The following is a 22,883-nucleotide window of genomic DNA, read 5'->3' as shown; positions in this document are numbered from 1 at the left end:
CGGTACATAGACACCAACCAAAGAAACCAACTTTAACCTTTGAAATTTCAATTAAGTCTGGAATTCACCTTCGAGACCTATCTACTACTCGTACATAAGATGACGGATCATCCTGACGAACCGTAAAAAGGTAATGAGACTTGATTTTTGAAAAAGTATTTTCCGCCTTCCTACGATTGTCATCTACGGCCCTAGAATCTTCTACGTACAATAGATGGGACCCTTAAAACCATATTGTATCCCCAAAAGGTCATTTCTTCCTTTTCCGAAATTCGAAGTGTTACAGATGTGCAAAATAAAGAATACTTTGTCTTAAGAGATATAGACTTATAAGAGACTAAGTTCCTTCTCTTTTGAATATATTGAAAGAAGGGAGTCCTTTAAAGATAGATATCATATGGTAGGGGGGATTGTACATTGCAGAATGATAATCGGAGGAAATTAAGGAAATCAGGACTGGTCAAGTCAGTGAAAACCAAGAAGAATCATGTCGGAAGAAAGATCATGTGGGTGATTTCAAGACTAAAGAAGACAACTTGATAGAAAAAAAAATAAGAGAGAAACATACTAAGTCAAGACAAAGAATATTTGAAACGATGATGTCTGGGAAAAGAAAATTCAAACTGGATCTCGAATAGAAGGTTAGATGGGACAAGGTAAATGTTAAAAGGAGGAGTAAGTTAAATTGGCAGATTGTGTTACCAAAATGATCTAGAAACAACGTCTACCTGATCATACACTTGCTCCACAATAGACTTCAAGTTCACCTTATCACATATCTCACAATATGACTTGTCATAACTTTTCTTTGTAAGCGCATAAGAAGTTCTTGCACGGATTGATTTACAAGATCAAGTATTACACTAAAGGTACAACTCACTGGTACAAGGAAAAGTTGTTATCATTGGTGATTGTTATGTAGAAGGAGTTGATTACACTGAGATGTTCGTTCCATTACTAAGATAATAATTAGGCTCAGAATTTTATGGTTATTGTCGTAGCACATAATAGGAAATCGCATAAGATGAATGTGCATAATGCCTTTTGCATCATGATTTTGAAGAAAAAATATATATGAAATTACCGCCAAGAATACAGATTGACTCTTCGGATAAGGTCTATAGGCTTCAAAAATCTCTACATGGGTTAAAACCCGCGCTACAATGTTGATTTGTGAAAACTGTCCAATGTGTTGATCAAATATGATTTTGAACAATCATACTCAAATTATTCACTTTTACCATGATGAGAATTAATATACTGATTATGTGGATGACTTAATTATATTCGAAAATGAGCATAATGACTACATATATCATTGACACACTTATTTTTGTATAATAAATAAATAAGAAAAAATTTCAAAAAAGAATAAGAAAAAAAGATGAACAGAATTTTGTGTTGGGTTATGGTCTTTTTTCCCTTCCTATGTGGATAAATAAAAGCCCAATTTGGACCAATCCATTTTTGCTCATAGGCCCATTCTTATTAAGCAAATATAATCCTATTTAGGTCTTATTTTCATATACACAGAGAGTTTTTTTCAGCAGCCAAAAAGAGAGAGAAAAGAGCAGTTTTTCGCAGTCAAAATTCAGCCCTAACAGCCAACTTCAAATTGCGATTCCCGCTTCGTTTCTTGTCATTGAGCTGATTTTTGGACAGAATATTATCTTCATGTCAATCTTTGATTAGGAACTGACAGAGTTGGATTTGGTGGTCTGCAGCTTCAGTTTTGCTGTCGTGAACAGTAGATGCGAAATTGGTGATTTTGCTCCTTTAATTCTCTAGATTTGGTGCAATCTTATTTTGTTGTTGCTCGTTGTTTGGCACTTGTTTTGTGGCCAATTTTGGAGAACAATATTGTAACTCTTGGTCATTATAGTGGAGCTTCTGGTCCCCTGGTTTTTTACTCTTCACATCGAAGGGTTTTCCATGTAAATCTTGGTGTCTTGTGTGATTGGTTTATTATTGCCTTGTTATATTTGTTTGGTTAAATTACTTGCTGCCTTACTATCATATTGCTTGTGGTTGTTTGTCTTCTCTTGGTTCAAATCGAGAAGGGAAAGTATAGACTTGGGTATTCTTCCGCTGTTATCCTGTCAGGCATTCTTTGTTAGTGCCTTGTCTTTCTCAACAAAGTGGTATCAGAGCATTGGTTATTGTTGATTGTCGTTTTGAATGATGGAGGCAAATATGAGCAAAATGGTGCGTTTAAATGGTAGTAACTATCATATTTGGAAAGGCAAGATGAAAGATCTTCTATTTGTCAAGAAGATGCATTTACCTGTGTTTGCTTCTAATAAGCCTCAGTCTTTGAATGATGAAAATGGGAATTTGAGCATCTGCAAGTTTGTGGCTATATTAGACAATGGGTTGAAGATAATGTTAGAAATCATATTGTGAATGAGACACATGCCAAAAGTTTGTGGGACAAGCTCGGGACACTTTATGCTTCGAAGATTTGCAACAACAAGTTGTTCCTATTGAAACAATGAATGAATATCAGGTATAAAGAGGGCACTCCTATTTATGATCATATTAATGATTTTCAGGGCGTTCTTGACCAGCTGTCCGGAATGGGTGTAAAGTTTGATGATGAGATACAGGGACTTTGGCTTCTTAATACTCTGCCAGACTCTTGGGAAACTCATCGAGTTTCTTTGACTAATTTTGCTCTCAGTGGTGTTGTAACCATGGAATATACTAAGAGTGGTGTCTTTAATGAAGAAATGAGAAGAAGATCTCAAGCCTCATCTTCTTCAGCTTCACACTCCGATGTTTTGGTTACTGAAGATAGGGGGAGAAACAAGTTCAGAGGTCAGAATGATAGAGGTAAAAGTAGAAGAAAGTCAGTCTAAATACAAGAATATTACATGTGACTATTGCCACAAGAATGGGCATATCATGAAATATTGTTACAAGAACAAGAGAGATATGAGACAACAAAAGAGAGAAGACGATAATGAAAATCGTGTTGCTATTGTTGCTTATGATAATCTTCTTGTTTCTTGTGATGCAAATGTCATTAATCTTGTTCGTGATGAGTCTAGCTGGTTTGTGGATTTTGGTGCTACTTCTCATGTCACGCCAAAGAAGGAATTATTTTCTTCTTATACTCCAGGTAATTTTGAAACGTTGAAAATGGGCAATAATCATGAAGTTGAAGTTATTGGCATTGGGACAGTTTGTTTGGAAAGTAACAATGGTTCCAAACTAGTTCTTAATAATGTCAAGCATGCTCCAGATGTTCGATTGAATTTGATTTCTTTGCGATATCTTGATGATGAGGGTTATGTTAATACACTTGGTGTTGGCCAGTGGAAGCTTACTAGAGGTTTGATGGTTGTGGCCCATGGTGACAAGTTGTCTAACTTGTATGTATTTTAGGGCTCCATGTCTAGAGACTCAGTAAATTTGGTGGAGAATGATACTTCATCAGAGTTATGGCATAGAAGGCTGAGTCATATGAGCGAGAAGGGGATTGATAGTTTGGCTAAGAAAAATTTACTTTCTGGAGTGAAACAAGCAAAGTTGAAGAAATGTGTTCATTACTTAGCCGGTAAACAGAAAAGAGTTTCTTTTCAGAGTCATCCGCCTTCAGAAAGCTCGATTTGCTAGAGTTGGTACATTCTGATTTGTGTGGTCCTTTTAAGGTAAGATCTCATGGTGGTGCACTTTACTTTGTGACTTTTATTGATGATCATTCTCGCAAACTCTGGGTATTTCCTTTGAAGTCCAAGGATCAAGTACTTGATGTGTTCAAGGGTTTTCAGGCCTTGGTTGAAAGACAAACAGGGAAGACATTGAAATGCATCCGCTCAGATAATAGTGGTGAGTATATTGGTCCTTTTGATAGATATTGCAGAGAGCAGGGTATTAGACATCAGAAAACTCCTCCAAAGATTCCTCAGTTAAATGGTTTAGCAGAGAGGATGAACAGAACTCTAGTTGAGAGGGTTAGATGTATGCTTTCAGATGCTAAGCTGTCAGATTCCTTTTGGGCAGAAGCACTTAATACTGCTGCTTATGTTATCAATTTATCTTCTGCTGTTGCTTTAGATGGTGATGTCCCTGACAGAGTTTGGACTAGTAAGAATGTTTCTTATGATCATCTTAGAGTCTTTGGGTATAAAACCTTTGTACATGTTCCTAAGGATGAAAGGTCAAAGTTGGATGTTAAAACTAGGCAGTGTATCTTCATTGGTTATGGTCAAGATGAATTTGGCTATCATTTCTATGATCCTGTTGAGAAGAAACTTGTTAGAAGCCGTGATGTTGTGTTCTTTAAAGGCCAAACAATTGAAGATTTTGACAAAGCTGGCAAGGCTGATTTTTAGAGTAGTGAGAGCTTAGTTGATGTTGATCCATTTCCTTTGACTATTGCACCGGAAGAAAATCTTCATAATGATGAAAATCAAGTTGATAATGAAGATGGTGATCATGTTCAGAATGACCGGCATGATGTTGTTGATGCTCCAGTGCAAGATGATGTGGTTGTCCAACAAACAATTATAGATGCTCCAGAGAGTTCTCTCAGACGATCTAGTAGAGAGAGAATTCCTTCATCTCGTTATTCTCCCAATGAGTATGTACTCTTGACTGACGGGGGAGAACCTGAGAGTCTTGATGAGGCCATGGAAAGTGAAGAAAAAGAAAGGTGGTTTGATGCTATGGAAGATGAGATTAAATCCTTGCATGATAATCATACCTTTGATTTGGTTAAGTTACCTAAAGACAGAAAAGCTTTGAAAAACAGGTGGGTTTTTCGGGTGAAACATGAAGATGGTAATCCAGTTCCACGGTACAAAGCTAGATTAGTTGTCAAGGGATTTAATCAGAAAAAGGGAGTTGATTTTGATGAGATATTCTCTCCAGTTGTGAAGATGTCATCCATTCGTGTGGTTCTAGGCTTGGTTGCAAGTCTAGATTTAGAGGTTGAGCAAATGGATGTTAAAACTGCTTTCCTCCATGGTGACTTAGATGAAGAAATTTATATGGAGCAACCGGAAGGTTTTGAAGTCAAGGGTAAAGAGAATTATGTTTGCAAATTGAAGAAGAGCTTGTGTGGTTTGAAACAAGCTCCCAGGCAGTGGTACAGGAAGTTTGGTTCTTTTATGAGTCAGCAGGGCTTCAAGAAGACTTCTTCAGACCATTGTGTTTTTGTGCAAAAGTTCTCTGATGGTGACTTTATTATTGTGTTGCTTTATGTTGATGACATGCTTGTTGTTGATCATAATACTTGCAGGATTCAGAAGTTGAAGCAAGAGTTGAGTAAGTCTTTTGCTATGAAAGACTTAGGACCAGCAAGGCAGATTCTTGGCATGCAGATTGTCCGTGATAGAAAGGCCAAGAAATTTGTATTATCATAAGAGAAGTACATTCAGAAAGTACTTCGCAGATTCAGCATGGACAAAGTTAAGGTTGTCAGTACACCTTTAGCTATGCACTTCAAATTGAGCACGAAATAGTGTCCTTCTAGTGATGATGAGAAGGAAGATATGAAGAAAGTTCCTTATGCTTCAGCTGTTGGTAGTTTTATGTATGCGATGGTTTGTACAAGACCGGATATTGCTCACGCTGTTGGAGTTGTTAGCCGTTTTCTTTCTAATCTGGGAAGAGAACATTGGAATGCTGTGAAGTGGGTTATGAGATATCTCTGTGGCACTTCTAGTCTGAGTTTGTGTTTTGGTACAGGGAAGCCTATTCTTTGTGGTTATACTGATTCAGACATGGCTGGTGATGTTGATACTCGCAAGTCTACTTCAGGGTACTTGGTTACTTTTGCAGGGGGAGCTGTGTCTTGGCAAACTAGGTTGCAAAAATGTGTTGCTCTATCTACTACAGAAGTTGAGCTTATTGCTATCGTTGAAGCTTGTAAAAAATTGCTCTGGATGAAGAGATTCTTGGGGTAACTTGGTTGTGCTCAAGAGAGGTATGTGCTTTATTGTGACAGTCAAAGTGCTATACATCTTGGCAAGAATTCTACGTTCCATGGTCGGTCTAAACACATTGATGTGAGATACCATTGGATTCGAGATGTGTTGGATTCTAAGTTGCTTGAGCTTGAAAAGATTCATACAAATGACAATGGTTCCGATATGATGACTAAAAGCTTTACCAAGAGGAAAGTTTGAAGATTGTTTCATGGTCGCCGGGATGGCGGTCTCCTCCACATAGTCGTGAGGGGGAGAATTGTTGGGTTATAGGTCTTTTTTCCCTTCCTATGTGGATAAATAAAAGCCCAATTTGGACCAATCCATTTTTGACCATAGGCCCATTCTTATTAGGCAAATATAAACCTATTTGGGTCTTTTCATATACACATAGAGTTTTTTTCAGCAGCCAAAAAGAGAGAAAAAGAGCAGTTTTTCGCAGTCAAAATTCAGCCCTAACAGCCAACTTCAAATTGCGGTTCCCGCTTCGTTTCTTGTCCGATTGAGCTGATTTTTGGACAGCATATTATCTTCATCTCAATATTTGATTAGGAACTGACAGAGTTGGATTTGGTGGTCTGCAGCTTCAGTTTTGCTGTCGTGAACAGTAGCTGCGAAATTGGTGATTTTGCTCCTTTAATTTTCTAGATTTGGTGCAATCTTATTTTGTTGTTGCTAGTTGTTTGGCACTTGTTTTGTGGCCAATTTTGGAGAACAATATTGTAACTTTTGGTCATTATAGTGGAGCTTTTGGTCCCATGGTTTTTTACTCTTCACATCGAAGGGTTTTCCATGTAAATCTTGGTGTCTTGTGTGATTGGTTTATTATTGCCTTGTTATATTTGTTTGGTTGAATTACTTGCTGCCTTACTATCATATTCCTTGTGGTTGTTTGTCTTCTCTTGGTTCAAATCGAGAAGGGAAAGTATAGACTTGGGTATTCTTCCGCTGTTATCCTGTCAGGCATTCTTTGTTAGTGCCTTGTCTTTCCCAACATTTTGGCCATAGAGAGGTTCTACATATATCACTTTTCTTTAATCTAAATATTTTCTGTATTGGTAAAGAAAATAAATTGAGAGAGAACAACATTTCTAACTCATTTTTATTCTTATCAAATACTTTTGTATTTCAAGTTCAGATCCAACATGTTGTAGTAGTAATCTCTGAAAAACTCAAAAATTTGAGAACTTCTAATCATTACTAAAAGTAAGAACAAAAAAAAAAGTTAAAATATCAAAATAATCCTACAAAGTTGAGTTACTACAATAATGCCATTAGAACAAGAAATAAGTTTTTTTCTAATAAAATCTACAATCTAAATTATTCAGCATTAAAACATGAAATAAGTTATTTTTTTAATAAAATCAAAATTGTTCTTTTATAACAAGGTATAAGACTGAATAATAATTGTTTTGCTACCTTTTCTAAAATACATGTCTTCTCTTCTTTCTTTCTTTTTTTTTTTCAAAAAATAATTAATTACATCAATATTTTAATGCATCCATCTTCAGCTAACTTTTATATTTTCCGTATATTTAATCTTCTAATTCTCATTTCTTAATCTTAATTTCGACCTTTTAAATTTCTCAAACAAATAAAAAAAATCAAATGAATAACAGAAATTAAAGTAGATACATGTAGTTTTTAAAGTTGATTTTCATGCTTTATTTTTTTATAGTTATTTAATAGTATTTGACCTTTCAAATTTCTATATAACTTTTCATATGACTACAAGTTTTATCCTTTAAATTTAACATTTCAAAGAAGATTTTTATTTACTACTCCTACAATCTTTATGTGTTAGAACGCTAAATCGATGAAATAATGTTACAATTTGTTGTAAAAGTTCTGTGATCTCCCTTATACAATCATGTGAATAGATAATCAATTCAGTTATCAAGGCATTAGAGCTTGATGTATTAGTTTATTGTTGTTTATAATAATTAGAATTATAATGAGACTTTTCTATTTCTCTTTCCATAGTTGAATTTTGATTTGTTAGCAAAATTATTGTAATTTCAGATATTTTTGTATGCTGAAATATAGACTATTTGTTATGTTAATTTTTTTATTTCAATTATCATTATAGAGCAAAGCAAACTTAACTGTCTAGCTCATGCGTTTCTTTCTTTTATTGTTTTGTTTTTTGTACTTTTAATTTATATGTATGTTAACATGTACCTTTAAGAATTAATTTGATAGAATGTTTTCTCTTTTTTTTAAAAAAAAAAAAAAGGTGAAACATATAACATTAGGTTAATGGTAGATAAGTCATGTATAAGAGACAACTAAATTCTATAAAAAGTAGTAGTATGTTTATAAATATTCTAATTTTCAAACTATAAATAATAAGACTTTTTACTCCTTAATTTTGTATATTTATAATTAAATAATTAGTTTAAATTGTTCGTGGATAAAAATTTAATATAATATTTTGTGCACATAAATTATACAAAAAGTAAATAATGGTCTATCAAGCTTTTATAACACATTCATATTGCATCAGGTTTGCATACGATTAATCTCATGGAATCTTTTGATCTTCTAACACTATTCTATCAATAAAAAGGAACTTTTAACAATATCGACAAATTTAATTTGGCTTGCTGTTATCTTTTTCCTTTTGCTTTATGAACTCATTTTTTGATTTATAGAGTTTATTTTATTGACTTCTCATATCATTATCTCAATGCATTTACTTGGAGATCATGGAATTGGAGTATAACAATTAATAGTGAGACAAAGTAAGAAACCTCAGTTAGACACATTATTTAAAAAAACTCAAATCATGTTATTTAATAATATTTATTTAAAAAAACAACTAATATACTCATAGAGGTTACACGTGCAAAGCACATACTCAGAAACTAGTAATAATAATAAAAATATGAAGACTAAACTTCCATACAATAAACAACTTTCCGATGAATTAAACGATATTTTGAAAATTACAAATTAAAAATACATTCACATGATCTATCATTATAATTATTTAAAAGTAATCCACATAACTACAAAATTATATATACATGCTTTCTTGAGCTACAAACTTGTATAAGTTAGCTTCCTTTTGTGCTTTTGTTTTACAAAAATATCCTAACCGAAAAACACAATAGATAACAAAAAAAAAAAACATAAAAATGAAGCTAACTAATCAAAAAAAAAAAAAACCATTAAAGGATGTTTAGTTATGAGTTAAAGATGAAAGAAAGACCATATTATCAAGATGAAAGAAAGACCATATTATCAGCCTAACATAATTGAATTCTTCAGAAAGTACAAAGAGAAGAAAAGAGCAAAGCTAATCAAATTTTCTAGAAGCTATAGAGAGAAGAAAAAATCTCTAGACCGGACAACGAGAAGCAAAGAAAAAAACCATATTGTTTTTCCTAAAAATTCATGATTCATATTGTCAAGAATAAAAAAAATACTAAATGTATAATTGTAACAAAGAAAAAATAATAATAACATTAGACATATCAAATAATTTTACCTCATATAATCGAAGAGTTAATAACTCAGATGGTCACTCAACTATGCACTATTCTCTCAGAAAGTCACTCAACTTTCAATTTTCACTCAAAAGTCACTCAACTATGCACTTCTTTCTCAGAATGTCACTCAACTTTGAATTTTAACTCAAAAGTCACTCAACTATCTACTCTTTCCTCAGAAAGTCACTCAATCTATTAAATTATTTTTTAATTAAAATTTGTTGATATTAATTATTTATATAACAAATCAAAAAAAATTTAAAATAAATTAAACCATTTAGTGATCCACCCACTAACCCGACCCATTTAAAAAATATGATATGACCCATTTTATTTTGTCTTTAATCCTAATTCAAGTTTTAAATAGGGAATAATTTAGGATTAAAGAGAAAATAAAATGGGTCATATCATATTTTTTAAATGGGTCGGGTTAAGTGGGTGGATCACTAAATGGTTTAATTTATTTTTTAAAATTGTTGGTTTGTTATATAAATAATTAATATCAACAAATTTTAATTAAAAAATAATTTAATAGATTGAGTGACTTTCTGAGGAAAGAGTGGATAGTTGAGTGACTTTTGAGTTAAAATTCAAAGTTGAGTGACATTCTGAGAAAGAAATGCATAGCTGAGTGACTTTCTGACAGAAGAGTGCATAGTTGAGTGACCATCTGAGGTATTAACTCTATAATCGAACTAAGTAAGAATTTCCAATAGTCTTCGTTATGGATCTGAATCTATTGCAAAATCGAATTGAAGAGGACAAAAATTAATCAATCAAAAAGACAAAAGATGAAGAATAACGAAAAATGAAAATAAAATAATCATTATGTATGTCTCCAAATAGGTTTGTATATCTATGATTTTAAGGTGTCATAAATTTGTATATTAAATTATTCAAGGGCTAACGATTTATAAATATGAAAAGTTACGAATTATGGACATTACTAATATCAGATAAGAGTAAAATTAAGAAGATGATTTTATAAAATAAAATAATTGAAAGAAATGAGAAAAAGGGCCACAAAAATCACAAAAAGGATAAATAAAATCTTCAACCCTTAGAGAGTGTCACGTCACCTCTTTCCTATCCAACTTTATTATATATAGATTAAGATTTATATTAATGTGAAGTTACATAAATTTAATCACTAACTCTTCATGATATAAATATATGTAACTTCCATTAATTATATTCATAATCATTTTTACTCTCGCTTTTAATCTATGATCTCAAATGGGTCAATGTCATATCACTGATAACTTTATGTGTTCGTTAATTTTATCCTATAAAATTATAAAAAGTGATATTTGACATAATATTACACACTTAAAACCATTAAAAAAAACACCAGAAAATGTCTATGCTTTGTTCTCTATGTTCTCCTCTTGTCTCTTTATTTATTTTGCTTAATGTTAATGATTGTTGGTATTGTATAACTTTCTAATTATTTTGTTGTTATTATTATTGAAAATTTGCGGTGATTTGTAGTTTAGAATACGTTTATCTAGCATGTGGTATTTTAGAATCCTCATTTGAATATTAAATTTGTATAAAAATAAGTTATTTTTACATTATGCAACTTTTAGTCAATTTATAATTAAGAATATATTCTTTTTGTAAGGGAAATTAAAAATACATGGACTTTCTATTGAGAAAATGGTCTAGAATCCTCCTAATCTATACTCGATATTTCAACTACACACTTATTCATTACGGGAGTTCTATTACCCCCCTCCCCCCTGAATATTTTTAAAGTATAATATATAGTCCCTTAAAAACACATAACCAGATTTATATGAAATAGTGAATTGCACGCGCTCTGCCACGTAATCTAACCATTATTTTCCAAAAAAAATTTATTCTGCAATATTTTTTCATCTGTATTTCCATCTTTCTCTTTCACTTTCCTGTTTTCATTCCTCTCCTTCTTTGATTCACTTTCCTTTTCCATTCCTCTTTTTCTTTAATCTTGACAACAATTTTTTCAGATTTGGGAATATTTTATATGACTAGCATCATCTTCTTCGAGCTTCATTGGAATTATGAACACTAGCAAAATTTTGATGATCTGTATTGAAGCTAGAATTTAACAATGTTGAGCAACCCATTTCGATTATTGGGTCTTTTTTATAAATGGGTTTGTTACCTAATGATTTCGTTGATGAGTTCTTCTCCATTGATGGATCTATAACTTAATTAATTTTTCTCCATTATAACTTTATAGTTCGATCCTTTTGACTTTCGATTTCGATATTGAGTTCTTGTCAATTTTTTACACTAACTATGAGAAATTTGTGATTTGAAAAAGACAGTAAACTCTATGAAATTAACTTAATGATTAGAGCTCGGTGAGGGCGGCGACCTGGTGATGGAGCAGAGCTGCCGCCGATGTAGCTTTGGTGAATAGAAGAAGAAAGACCATAAAAATAATTTTTTTTAAAAGAAACATAATTTTTTTTGTAGAATAAAATAATTATTATATAAAATTTAAAAAATATTTTAAAAATCTAAAGTTTTAATTATTATTTTTACCTCTCACTCTCTTTGAGAGAGTAAACTTCACTTTCCTTGCCACATCATCATTCAGGGAGCAAATAGTTCTACTTTAAAATAGTATAAGAGGGTAATGGGACCTTCGTAATGAATAAATGTGTAATTGAGACTTCGAATATTAGGGATTTTTTAGATCATTTTCTCTTTTTGAAATGATGAATTTTTTTGTACTAAATATCAATAGATTTGAAGGGCATAAAATATCATTTGCAATTAAAACATATATCAAGTATTTTAAGACAAACGTGCAACATATATTTCAAGAACAGTATAATAAAAGATAAATGGAAGGAAAGAGACCTCTCTTTACTAATCTCAAAGAGGAGATGCAGACAAATGAGACATTTTAGTCTGCCTCTAGAGAGACCAATTACTTTTAGATTTGAATATTCTGTGGAAAATGGTCTGATATTCTTCATTTTTGTCATTTAGAATTGATATACTCTTTGTTATGAAAGTGATTCATATATACCCCTACTTATAAACAAATGACTCATATATACTCTTTTCCGCTAACGGAAATGAAAAAAAATTATCACGACCCAAAACGAGCCGCGAGTGGCACCCACACTTACCCTCCTATGTGAGCGAACCAACCAATCTAAACCCCAACATTTCAACCATAATAAACAGAAAATAATGCGGAAGACTTAAAACTCATTAACGAAATCAATTAAATAACTTCTAAAGTTTATCAATTACTATCCCCAAAACCAGGAAGTCATCATCATAAGAACATCTATCCTCAAATTACTAATCTAAGAGTATCTAAGAAGCTAAAATAAGTAAAAGAGATGGTCTATGTCCGAACTTCAAGACATCAAGACGCGAAGGGAAGAATCCAGTCCGAGCTAGGAATAATAGCTCACCCTGAAGTCTGATTTTGCTGAAGTTTGGCTAGAGTTGCGGTTGAGTCGAAATCGATGGCACGTTTGCTGCACTCCACAAATAACAAAGAAAAAAACATACAAGTAGGGGTCAGTACAAGGCACAAGTACTGAGTAGGTATCATCGGCCAACTCAAAATAGAAAGCAATATATATCAAATAATATCATAAAATCAACTACAATACTCAACAGATAACAACAACAAGTACCATAACCATTGGTCACAACCCAAGCACATCTATGAGGACTCACGCCTCCACACCATACTCGTTTGGGAAATAGGTTCTTTAAATTTGAGTATATTAACATAATTCAAGATTCATTCTTTTTACTATCCTGGTGTCGGAACGTGACACTCCGATCCTCTATTACTATCCTGGTGTCGGAACGTGACACCCGATCCACTACTACTATCCTGGTGTCGAAACGTGACACCCGATCCATTACTACTATCCTAGTGTCGGAACGTGACACCCGATCCATTACTACTATCCTAGTGTCGGAACGTGACAGCCGATCCACTACTATTATCCTAGTGTCGGAACGTGACACCCGATCCACTACTTTTATCCTGGTGTCGGAACGTGACACCCGATCCACTAACCTCATTCTTTTAGTTCATCAAGCCTTCTTTTATACCAAGGCATCATCATTAACAGAGAGGGTTTTAGGTTTAAGCTTCACAACCTCATCTTTTCAACCTATTACAATTACATAATCACATCATGCAAGCATACAATTAAGCATTTAGAAGACTTTACAATACTACCCAATACATATCATTCGCTATTAAGAGTTTACTATGAAATAGCATAAACCATAACCTACCTCCACCGAAGAATCGTGATCAAGCAATCTACTTCTCCAATGCTTTGCTTTCCTCTTCGTTCTTCTCTCCCTCTCGCTCGTTCTCCCTTCTTTTTCTTTTTAATTTCTCCTCTTTCAAAATCCCTTTGTTTTACCCTAATTACCATATAATTAAGTATAAAAGATGCTAAAAGTAACCCACTATTTATTCCAAGGTTATCTCCTTTAACCCCTAAGTAATTGAATTATTAACATTAAGCCACTAACTTTATAATTATAAGCATGAATAGTCCAAAACGCCCCTTAAAACTTTTAACAGAAATCCGACCCAGTCAGGTTTACGCAGCCAGTGACGGCCCGTCGTGCCTGCGACGGTCCGTCCTACTGCTTCCGTCACAAAGTTCAGAGAGTCGAATTCCTTAAAGACTCTGTGACGGTCCGTCGTGCCTACGACGACCCGTCCTGCCATGTCGTCGCGAAGTTCAGAGAGTTGTTCTCAGTACCCAAATTTCCAGAGTAAGTGTTTTGGAACGAGACCCCCTCGACGGTCCGTCGTGCCCATGACGGTCCGTCGTGGGATCCGTCGACCCAGACAGTTATTACCAGAAATAAACTCTACTGCTCAAAACGACTAACAGGTCGTTACGAAAATTTATCTAATTTTTATTTTTTTCTAAAAAATATAATCCAATATGAGTAAATTTAATTCTCGTCAAATTTTTTTTTTCTGTTTTGATGACTAATTTAGAATTATTATTTTGATAATCAAATTTATTTATGTTTCACTAATATTCTTGTAAAACTTATTGTAGATGACCAAATTATTTTCTTCAAATACAAAAATCAAACTACAATATAGACAAAAAAAAAATAGTTTAATTTTTTTCCCTTTAAACTAAGGAATAAAAGAAAAAAAATAATAAAATAAGAACAAGAAACTCAAATAACTATAATAAAAGAAGTCAAAAAATAATTTTTTATGAAAAAAATTAAAATATACCTTGAACTTTGATAGAAGAATTATATATACCCCTAAATAATTTTTTTAAAAAATAAAAGTAAAAAATATTAATTTAAAACTAATTTCTTAATTTTCGTTAAAAGAAGGGTATATATGAGCTCATTTTGTAACGGCAGGAGTATATGTGAGCAAGTTTAATAACGATAAGGGCATATATTAGCATTTTTCATAACGAAAGGTATATCAGCTCCATATTCTATGATAGGTTGGGTAAAGCTTGCTATGATGCAAGTTCAGTTGCTTAGAGGCAGCCAAGGCTTTATAACTGAATAATAATACATGTTAAGCTTCAAAACAAGGCTTCAAGTATCTCCAGAAAATAATTGCTCATTCCAGTTTCAGAAAAAGTGGAGGGGAGAAAGAAGCATGTCTAGGAAGCTCGTCATAAGTTTCAGGCGTGCATCACCAGAAGACAAGTGACTTTACTACTCATACAACTCCCTTTTAAGTTTTATTTGTCGTAATACCTCACGACAAGCTTTTACAAGTGTTAAATGACCCCCAACTAATGCTTTGTAAACAACTTCACTCTCCATCAACCTCCACAAGGTAAATGGATAGGATCATCATTGGTCACTTCCTAAGTATCCCCTAAAAAAGACAAATATTTCACCTTGTAAAGTATGATCCTATTTAACCTTTTCATCATCCATCACAGGCTCAACATTCACTCTAGAAACTAAATAACAATTCTCTAGATAGCTCTAAAGCATTCAACAATTAAAACGACTTACACGCTTCTCTATTCTTACCCTGCATTAGGAAGCAACAATATACCAAATTAAGGCTAGCATAAGCAAAACCTTTAACTAGGGATATCTCTAGTTCCTTATGGATGAACTTATGATATATTTTTTGAGAAAATTACATAATCCTGACCATTTAAAGACATCTCTGCTGGAAAAGGAGAAATAGGAGTATGGTCGAAAAAGCTGATAAGCTAAAACTTAATTAGAATAAAGAAGAATATCATGTGTTTTCTTGAAAAACCCCTGCTTAAGTTGTCGATTAGTAGTTGGTGGAGGTTCCATATGTCAGTTGAACCATGATGACCAACTTTTAATTGCATATGACTTTCTACCTTGACAAAGACATTATGAGCTCTAGTTCAAAGGGATTTTCTATCATTCCAGTCTGCAAAACGTTCAACATGAGGGGGAGGGGTTATTAATAAGAGATGGATGGAAAGAAGTTTTGAGCCGCACATCACTAAATCTATTTTTTCAAATATATATATATATATATGTCAAGTTGAGAATTGAATATGAACTAGTTAAATGAGGAAACTTGAATAAGTTCATATGTATGAATATACAGCTATAGGTGAATCTCTGAATGCTTGATTAGGTGAAAGACAATATATCATACACTGCAAAAGTTTCATGAAATAACCAGTATAGGATTTAAGTTTTTCATCATACTTGAGAGAACTTCCTTAACAACCACACCTCAAATTAGCTAATCAGTTTCCTATTGAATAGCAATTTATTAAAAGCTAGTTCATTTGTCTCACCTAAAAGCATGATTGTCCAATATATACAGTTGATGATCAATTCAGATACGATAATTATGGAAAAACTAGAAGCTTCATTCAATTAACAATGTTGAGCACAAGTTTTGGTACAAGTTCCACTAGGTAGGTACACATAGAGGATATATGTCAACTTACTATACTCTTGATGTTCCCTCAATTTGGATACAGAGAAATTGCCTACCTGCTAGTCGACTAGCAAATCAAGTCAACTTCTTACAGGAGCAATGTATACTGTATACAGCAAATTTTACAAAAAAACAGAATCATAAGCTATAAAGACTATGCAACAACGAGCTCATATAGAACCCAATCAAGTTAGTATCTTGAGCATAAATAGCATATATTAAACATTAAAAAGTGTTGTGCAAATGCCCATTTATACATTTGCTTAGAGATAGAAAAATGCTTTACAAATGAGGGGTTGTAGAAATGACTCAGCTGAAAAGTAAGATTTATCCTACACATAGCTGGTGACAGATGAAACTATGGTCACAATGATACATATGGTTGAGTATGAAGGAAATGGACTAGGTGGCATAATGGAATTGATTTTGAATTCAAACAGTAATGACCTAAATGATCTCTATATTCAAAGCATGACATAGTTTTTATAGATTGAACAAAATCCAAAAATTGACTTTAGTGCAGAAATGCATATATAGCGGTAGAAATATAAACAACAAGGGCAGACGTGACCAAAACGAGCAAGGTGGAGACAGCATGAATAGCAGATTTACTTCCACAAGATAAGACCCCGAGTCGAATCTGAATGACATTGACAATTGAAAGCATCAAGAATAAACAGCCCATTACGGATCCAATAGCAGATGCCATCATTCCAAGCCTGAGCACCTTCAAATTGATGTGAGCCCTAAAAGCCTCATCAACATCTTTGCTATTCAACAAATTAATTGCCAATTTGAGACCCTGTGCAACAAGTGAGGAAAAGAGAAAGAAGCTGAATGAAACGACCTCAAAAACCAACAACTTCTTAACTATATCAATCCCAGCATCACAAGCTGTGCGATCCTCCAGACTTTTCTGTCCAGGTGTTGTTAAAGAGAGACCCACAAAGACTGCAATGGTGAAAAGTGAATTCACATTAACTAGACCATCCAAGGCAGTAACATGAACACTCGTTGTTGAAACAGATGAGGACATTGAGGTGGATCTTTTTGACAAGTATTCAGTTGGGTATGTATTCAGATCTGCAAATAAAGCAGATGAAAAGAAATGAATGAATCAGAAAGGGATGTAGGAAGGATAGGATATGATAAAATCAATGTTTCAAGACTTGCTGCAGCTGCTTAATTTAGAGATGCTTGTAATATTGGTGTTTCAATTTCCTAGAATACAAGGGATTGGTTGGATATTTGTTAGAAAATGTAACTTTTTGCTTCAAGAGTGGCTGAAATGGAGAAACTAAACACTTAAGTATAGGACTCTAGTCAAACCATCTTCAACTTTGCAATTATCATATTTATTTCGTAAGAGTTCCTCTTTTTATTTCGGCCCAAAGATGCTAAAAATTATTTATTTTTAAAAGTACTTTTATTAGAATATCATTTTTAACAAATTAACAATTTGTCTTTGGTTAATTCTTTATGTATACATACAAATTACAAAAAAAAAACAGTTTGCAATTTTTTTAATATTAAAATTATTTCATAGATATAAATTATTTTAAATATCTATTTTTTAAATCACATAGTGTATATTTTCTATCAACATTGTATATAGATAAATCAACGAAAATATTAAAAGTTGATAATATTATCATAATGATTTGAATGTAATTAAAATCATTGAGTCAAATAAATTTAAAAAATATTCCACAAATTAAAATATAAATAATAATATATAAATGTAAAATAAATAATTTTGGTATGTGAACTTCAAGATTAAAATTTTGAAATGAAACTTAACTAAATTTATAAGATATATTAACAAACTAACAAGGCATATGCCGGTAAATGTATTTAAATGGTAGGTGTACTTTTGTCTGAGGAAAGATAATTTTCTGTTTTTGGTTATGTTTTGCTTCTTATTAGCATATTCTCAATTGCAAAATAGCTCTTTTGCTTCTATTAAAAAATAGTTTTAGAGATAAGTTTTGGAAAACATTCCTAAATTTATTGTGAATTACTTTTTTGATTCTAGCTTATATAAATTATTTTGATTTGCAACGAAATTTTAAAAAATAAAATAAAATTTTAAAATATCTCAAAAATATCCCCATTAATAAGTCTAAATTATTAAATCCAAAATCAACGTACTTTTAATATGGAACAGACAAGTTTATGATTTTCCTCTCAGTTGATAAGTTGTCAAATCAGTCATTAATGTCACATAATTATAATTTTTCAGAAGATTTATGGTATGTTTGGTCATAATTTTAGGAGAGATATTTGACTTTTAAAAAATAACATAATTATAATGAACTTATTCCGTAAATTTGAAGCGTCATTTAGTAATAAACACGACCTGTTAAAAATAATTTAATAACATAATTGATAACAATCAATTATAACAAAATAATTATAATGAACTTATTCTGTTAAATTTCAATAGTCATTTAGTAATAAACACGATATATTAAAAATAATCGTATAAAATAATTGATAACAATTAATTATAACAAAATAACGATTTTTACAAGAGCAATATATTAATCACATCTTTAAACTTGTCAATGATTAACTATAACTCATTAGAAATATATTTGTTCTTTTTTGTCACAATCTGTATAGATGGCAGAGTGGATAATTATTGATTCTTAATAGATTAATTTGGTTGAACTATATTAGTTGGAATTAACAAATGGTGAGTTAGGAAACAAAATAAACCACAAAAATATAAAAGTAACTAAAATAAGCCACTATTTTAGTAAGTAACTAAAATAAGCTTAGTGGAAGAAAAAATTTCACTATATTCAATTTTCTAAACGTTTTCCGTTACTGTCATAAAGTTTATTTTTAATATATAATGGAACTTTTTCTTCCACTTTATAAAGTGAAACTTTTTATTCCACTTTATACAGTGGAAGAAAATCTTCCACTTTATAAAAAGTTACCTTTTCATCTTCACCTTCACCTTCTCTCCTTTTTCTTTTCATGGCTTCCAAAAAAAAATTTACTTTGAAGATGGTCCTAATCCGACAGTTTGAAGCGGCCCACTAAACAAATCGAAATTTTGGAGTAGCACAACCCGACAACATACAACTCATATTCGTTGCTTTAGGTGCAAAAATAGATAAGATTGCAGTCTTGTACTTGTAGGGAATTTTTATCTTTTTTAGAATGTGATTTTGATTTGATTTACTTTCAACCTTAGACTTAATTTAGTTTTGGTTAGGAAGACATCTAAATTCATTGATAGAAAACTTTAGGTTTACACGTTTTATAAAAGTTTCAATAGTAACACTACTTCAAAATCATATGAAAATAAAATAAAATAAAATAAAATTTAGAGGCAGAATATCGTAAAATATAAGACAAAATAAAAGTATCTATGTCATAAAGTACACAAAAATTCATCTTTTTGTCTAGCTTTAAGTTGAAACATTTTCTGATTATTTTTTTCGAAAAAATATCAACAAATCTTTCATAATTTTCCCACATGGTGGATGTTATTGTTTGACTATTTCTGCACCAATATGTGTCTTGACTATCAACATGCAATTGACTACTGTTCCAGGATTGAAGTGTTTCAAAGCTTCCATGAACCTCAACAACTCGGCAAAAGAACACTCCCAAGTACCATAGACTTTTTCAAAAGCCTGTTTTCGATCAAGATAGGTTTTTCTTTTAGTTACTGAAGTGTCATATCCTTTAAGAAGAACTGTTTGACAATCTTTGATGGGAAACCTGAAATTAATAATAATATTAATTATCAAATAAAAATGAATATTTCCTTATTAAATAAAAATCATCTAGGGATAAAATTCTACCTTGGCGTTCTTTCTATATCAACACGGAGGACGTTAGCAATCATCTCAACATCCAAGTTGAAATACCCTTCGCGGCACGTACCCATATCACATGTATGTTCTTTAATGTGTCTTTCAACTTTCCACATGTTAGTATGTTAATCAATAAAAGAAGTCAATCTAAATCGACATCCTTGTTCTACACGCCTGCAAACAAGTCGCCGCCATGATATCTTTGTTGATTTAATAACAAAGCACTCCCTTGCTATGTTCAAATGTAGAAGTTTAACTGCTCTTTGCAGCTGCTTCTTTGAATTGAATAACATGTCTTTTTTCATATAAATAGCATCATTCATGAAATCTTCTGATTCATGCCACGTACGTTGTGATGTATATTCATCATGTGTATCACCAAAGATATCTGGACCATCCGAGAGATGATCAATATAGGAATTTCATGATTACGAAACGGACTCATGGACATTGGTCTTGGCGATCAATTGGGAGTCAAAAAATCATCATCACTAGATGATGCCTCAAATGAAACATTATCTCTTGATTCCACAGCATTAGGCAAATCATCATTATCCCTAGCTGAAGGTGAGCCGTAATTAGGAAGGTCACGATCATCGATATTCACAATATCAATGGGCTAATCTCGTGTAGTATTTTCCCTATATATGTAAAGAATATATAAATATTTGGTTCATGCAATTAACTTACTCAAATAAAAAAATAAGTGCTAGACATAGCGATAATCATTTGCATCAAAAGTAGGCGAGACATGAAAATTTGAGGATGTCCCAATATTTTCCGTCATTTCAAAGTGTGAGGACTGACCAAAATAATTATTTTGTCCATAACTTGGAGCAATATCCCTATCTTGCTGAGTTAAACCTCTACAAAATATATAATAATAAAAATAATAAATAATATAAATTAATAAGTAATTGACAAAATCAACAAACAATAATTGAAATATAATAATTGAGCATTACCGATCACTATCATTGATAGTTTTGTTTAAATCAAAATTATATCGGCCGGTAAGAGTATTTTGATAATGAGTCATTTTAGGAAAATCAGTATATTGAGTTATCGGAAATCCATCAATGCTATTATGATTTTCTAATTAGAGATGAACATCGACTGATAAAGGAGAACGTTGTTGACTAATCTTAGGCTCCTTCCTAACATAGATTCCAAGTATTGTTGACTTGATTTGATCTATATAGTCATTTGGAACCCTTAAAAAGTCGGTCAATGATTCGTCATTATAGATAATTCACTCTCCAAAATTTACTAAACCTTGTGATAAAAATGAAGTAGGATATTCTCCGGCTATAATCAAATTATAATTGTACTGTTTATACCCATTCTTTTTATAAATTGATGAAATAAATTTATGATATCGGACATTTATTGGATATTTAGCATTGTGTTTGGGAGGACAATTATAATAAATGATATTTCCGTCATGTATAATTTCGCCATCCCAATAAATTGAAACATTAACTTTAGGTGTAAAAGATATTCTTTTTAGATTGAAATAAACAAACATAGAAGACTTTATGTTGTAGGTGCTATCAACTACGTATAAACGTCCTTAAATAGATTTTTCAGAATAAAATAACAAAAACACATAATGAAATATTTTTTTCCATTTTAATGACATATCAAATCAATATAATTTATATGACAACACTGAAAAAGCTTCTTCACGACGTGAAAAATATTCTTCTTATAAAGTGTAATAAAAAGTTTCACTTTATAAAGTGGAAGAAAAAGTTCCACTTTATAAAGTGGAAGAAGAAACTCCACTTTATAAAGTGTAAGAAAAAGTTCCGTTATATATTAAAAATAAACGTTATGAATTTAACGGAAAACGTTTAAATTATTGGATATAGTGGAACTTTTTCTTCCACTAAGCTTATTTTAGTTACTTACTAAAATAGTGGCTTATTTTGGTTACTTTTATATTTTTGTGGCTTATTTTGATTTCCAACTCACAAATGATGGTGTGTTTTTTTTATTAAATTTAAAATTTTTGGGTAATTTCTTAATCTTCAAAAATTTCCAAATATTAAGCTAGTACGTGGTCCCAAGTTCTCAAATACTATTCGCAAATTATGTTTAAGTAAAAATTTTAATGAAGATTTAACGTGTGTTTGGCCTCAAAATTTTTCAACAATATTTGACTATTTTTAAAAAATATGATTTATATTCATGAGTTTTACAAATTATTTTTGAAAACACATATATTTATATTATCGTTTTGTATGAATATGTCCCCTTTAAAATAACATTATGATATAATCGATAACAAATTAACAATATATGCAAAATAATATATTAATCGCATACTCAATTTTGCTACTGATTCAATTATAATTATATCCCATTAAACACAAATTGTTTTTTTCTCCAATTTTATCACTCAAATTAGAACTCTTTTTTTTTTCCGAAGGAGATAGTTACAAATATTAGTTGGAATTAATAAATAATAGATATTTTTTTATAAAATATAAAAAATTGGGATAATTTTTAAAAAATTTAAAATTTTCAAATATTAGAACTCGGTGCTAATACTAATTTTTTAAAGAAATACTTGATTTTAATTATAGTTTCGAGAAATTGAAAACTTCAAACATCGTTAAAATTTTTTGTAGGATAAGATTCAAATTTCTTAATTTAAAGCGTCATTTTTTCCTAATTTAAATTT

At 31.6% G+C, this 22,883-nt stretch overlaps 1 protein-coding gene across 1 annotated transcript; it reads right to left on the bottom strand.

Moving 5' to 3' along the window:
- Nucleotides 1–16,556: 16,556 nt before the first annotated feature.
- LOC101263747 (uncharacterized) lies at nt 16,557–17,705 on the bottom strand. Its single transcript, XM_004246950.5, has one exon. The coding sequence runs from the start codon at nt 17,392–17,394 to the stop codon at nt 16,873–16,875; it is 522 nt and encodes a 173-aa protein (XP_004246998.3). The 5' UTR covers nt 17,395–17,705; the 3' UTR covers nt 16,557–16,872.
- Nucleotides 17,706–22,883: the final 5,178 nt, after the last annotated feature.

The sequence above is a fragment of the Solanum lycopersicum genome, chromosome 9, assembly GCF_036512215.1.
Source record: "Solanum lycopersicum chromosome 9, SLM_r2.1".
NCBI classification, from domain to species: Eukaryota; Viridiplantae; Streptophyta; class Magnoliopsida; order Solanales; family Solanaceae; genus Solanum; species Solanum lycopersicum.
The sequence above is the reverse complement of the archived record's forward strand: the minus strand, read 5'-3'. Positions and strand labels throughout refer to the sequence as shown.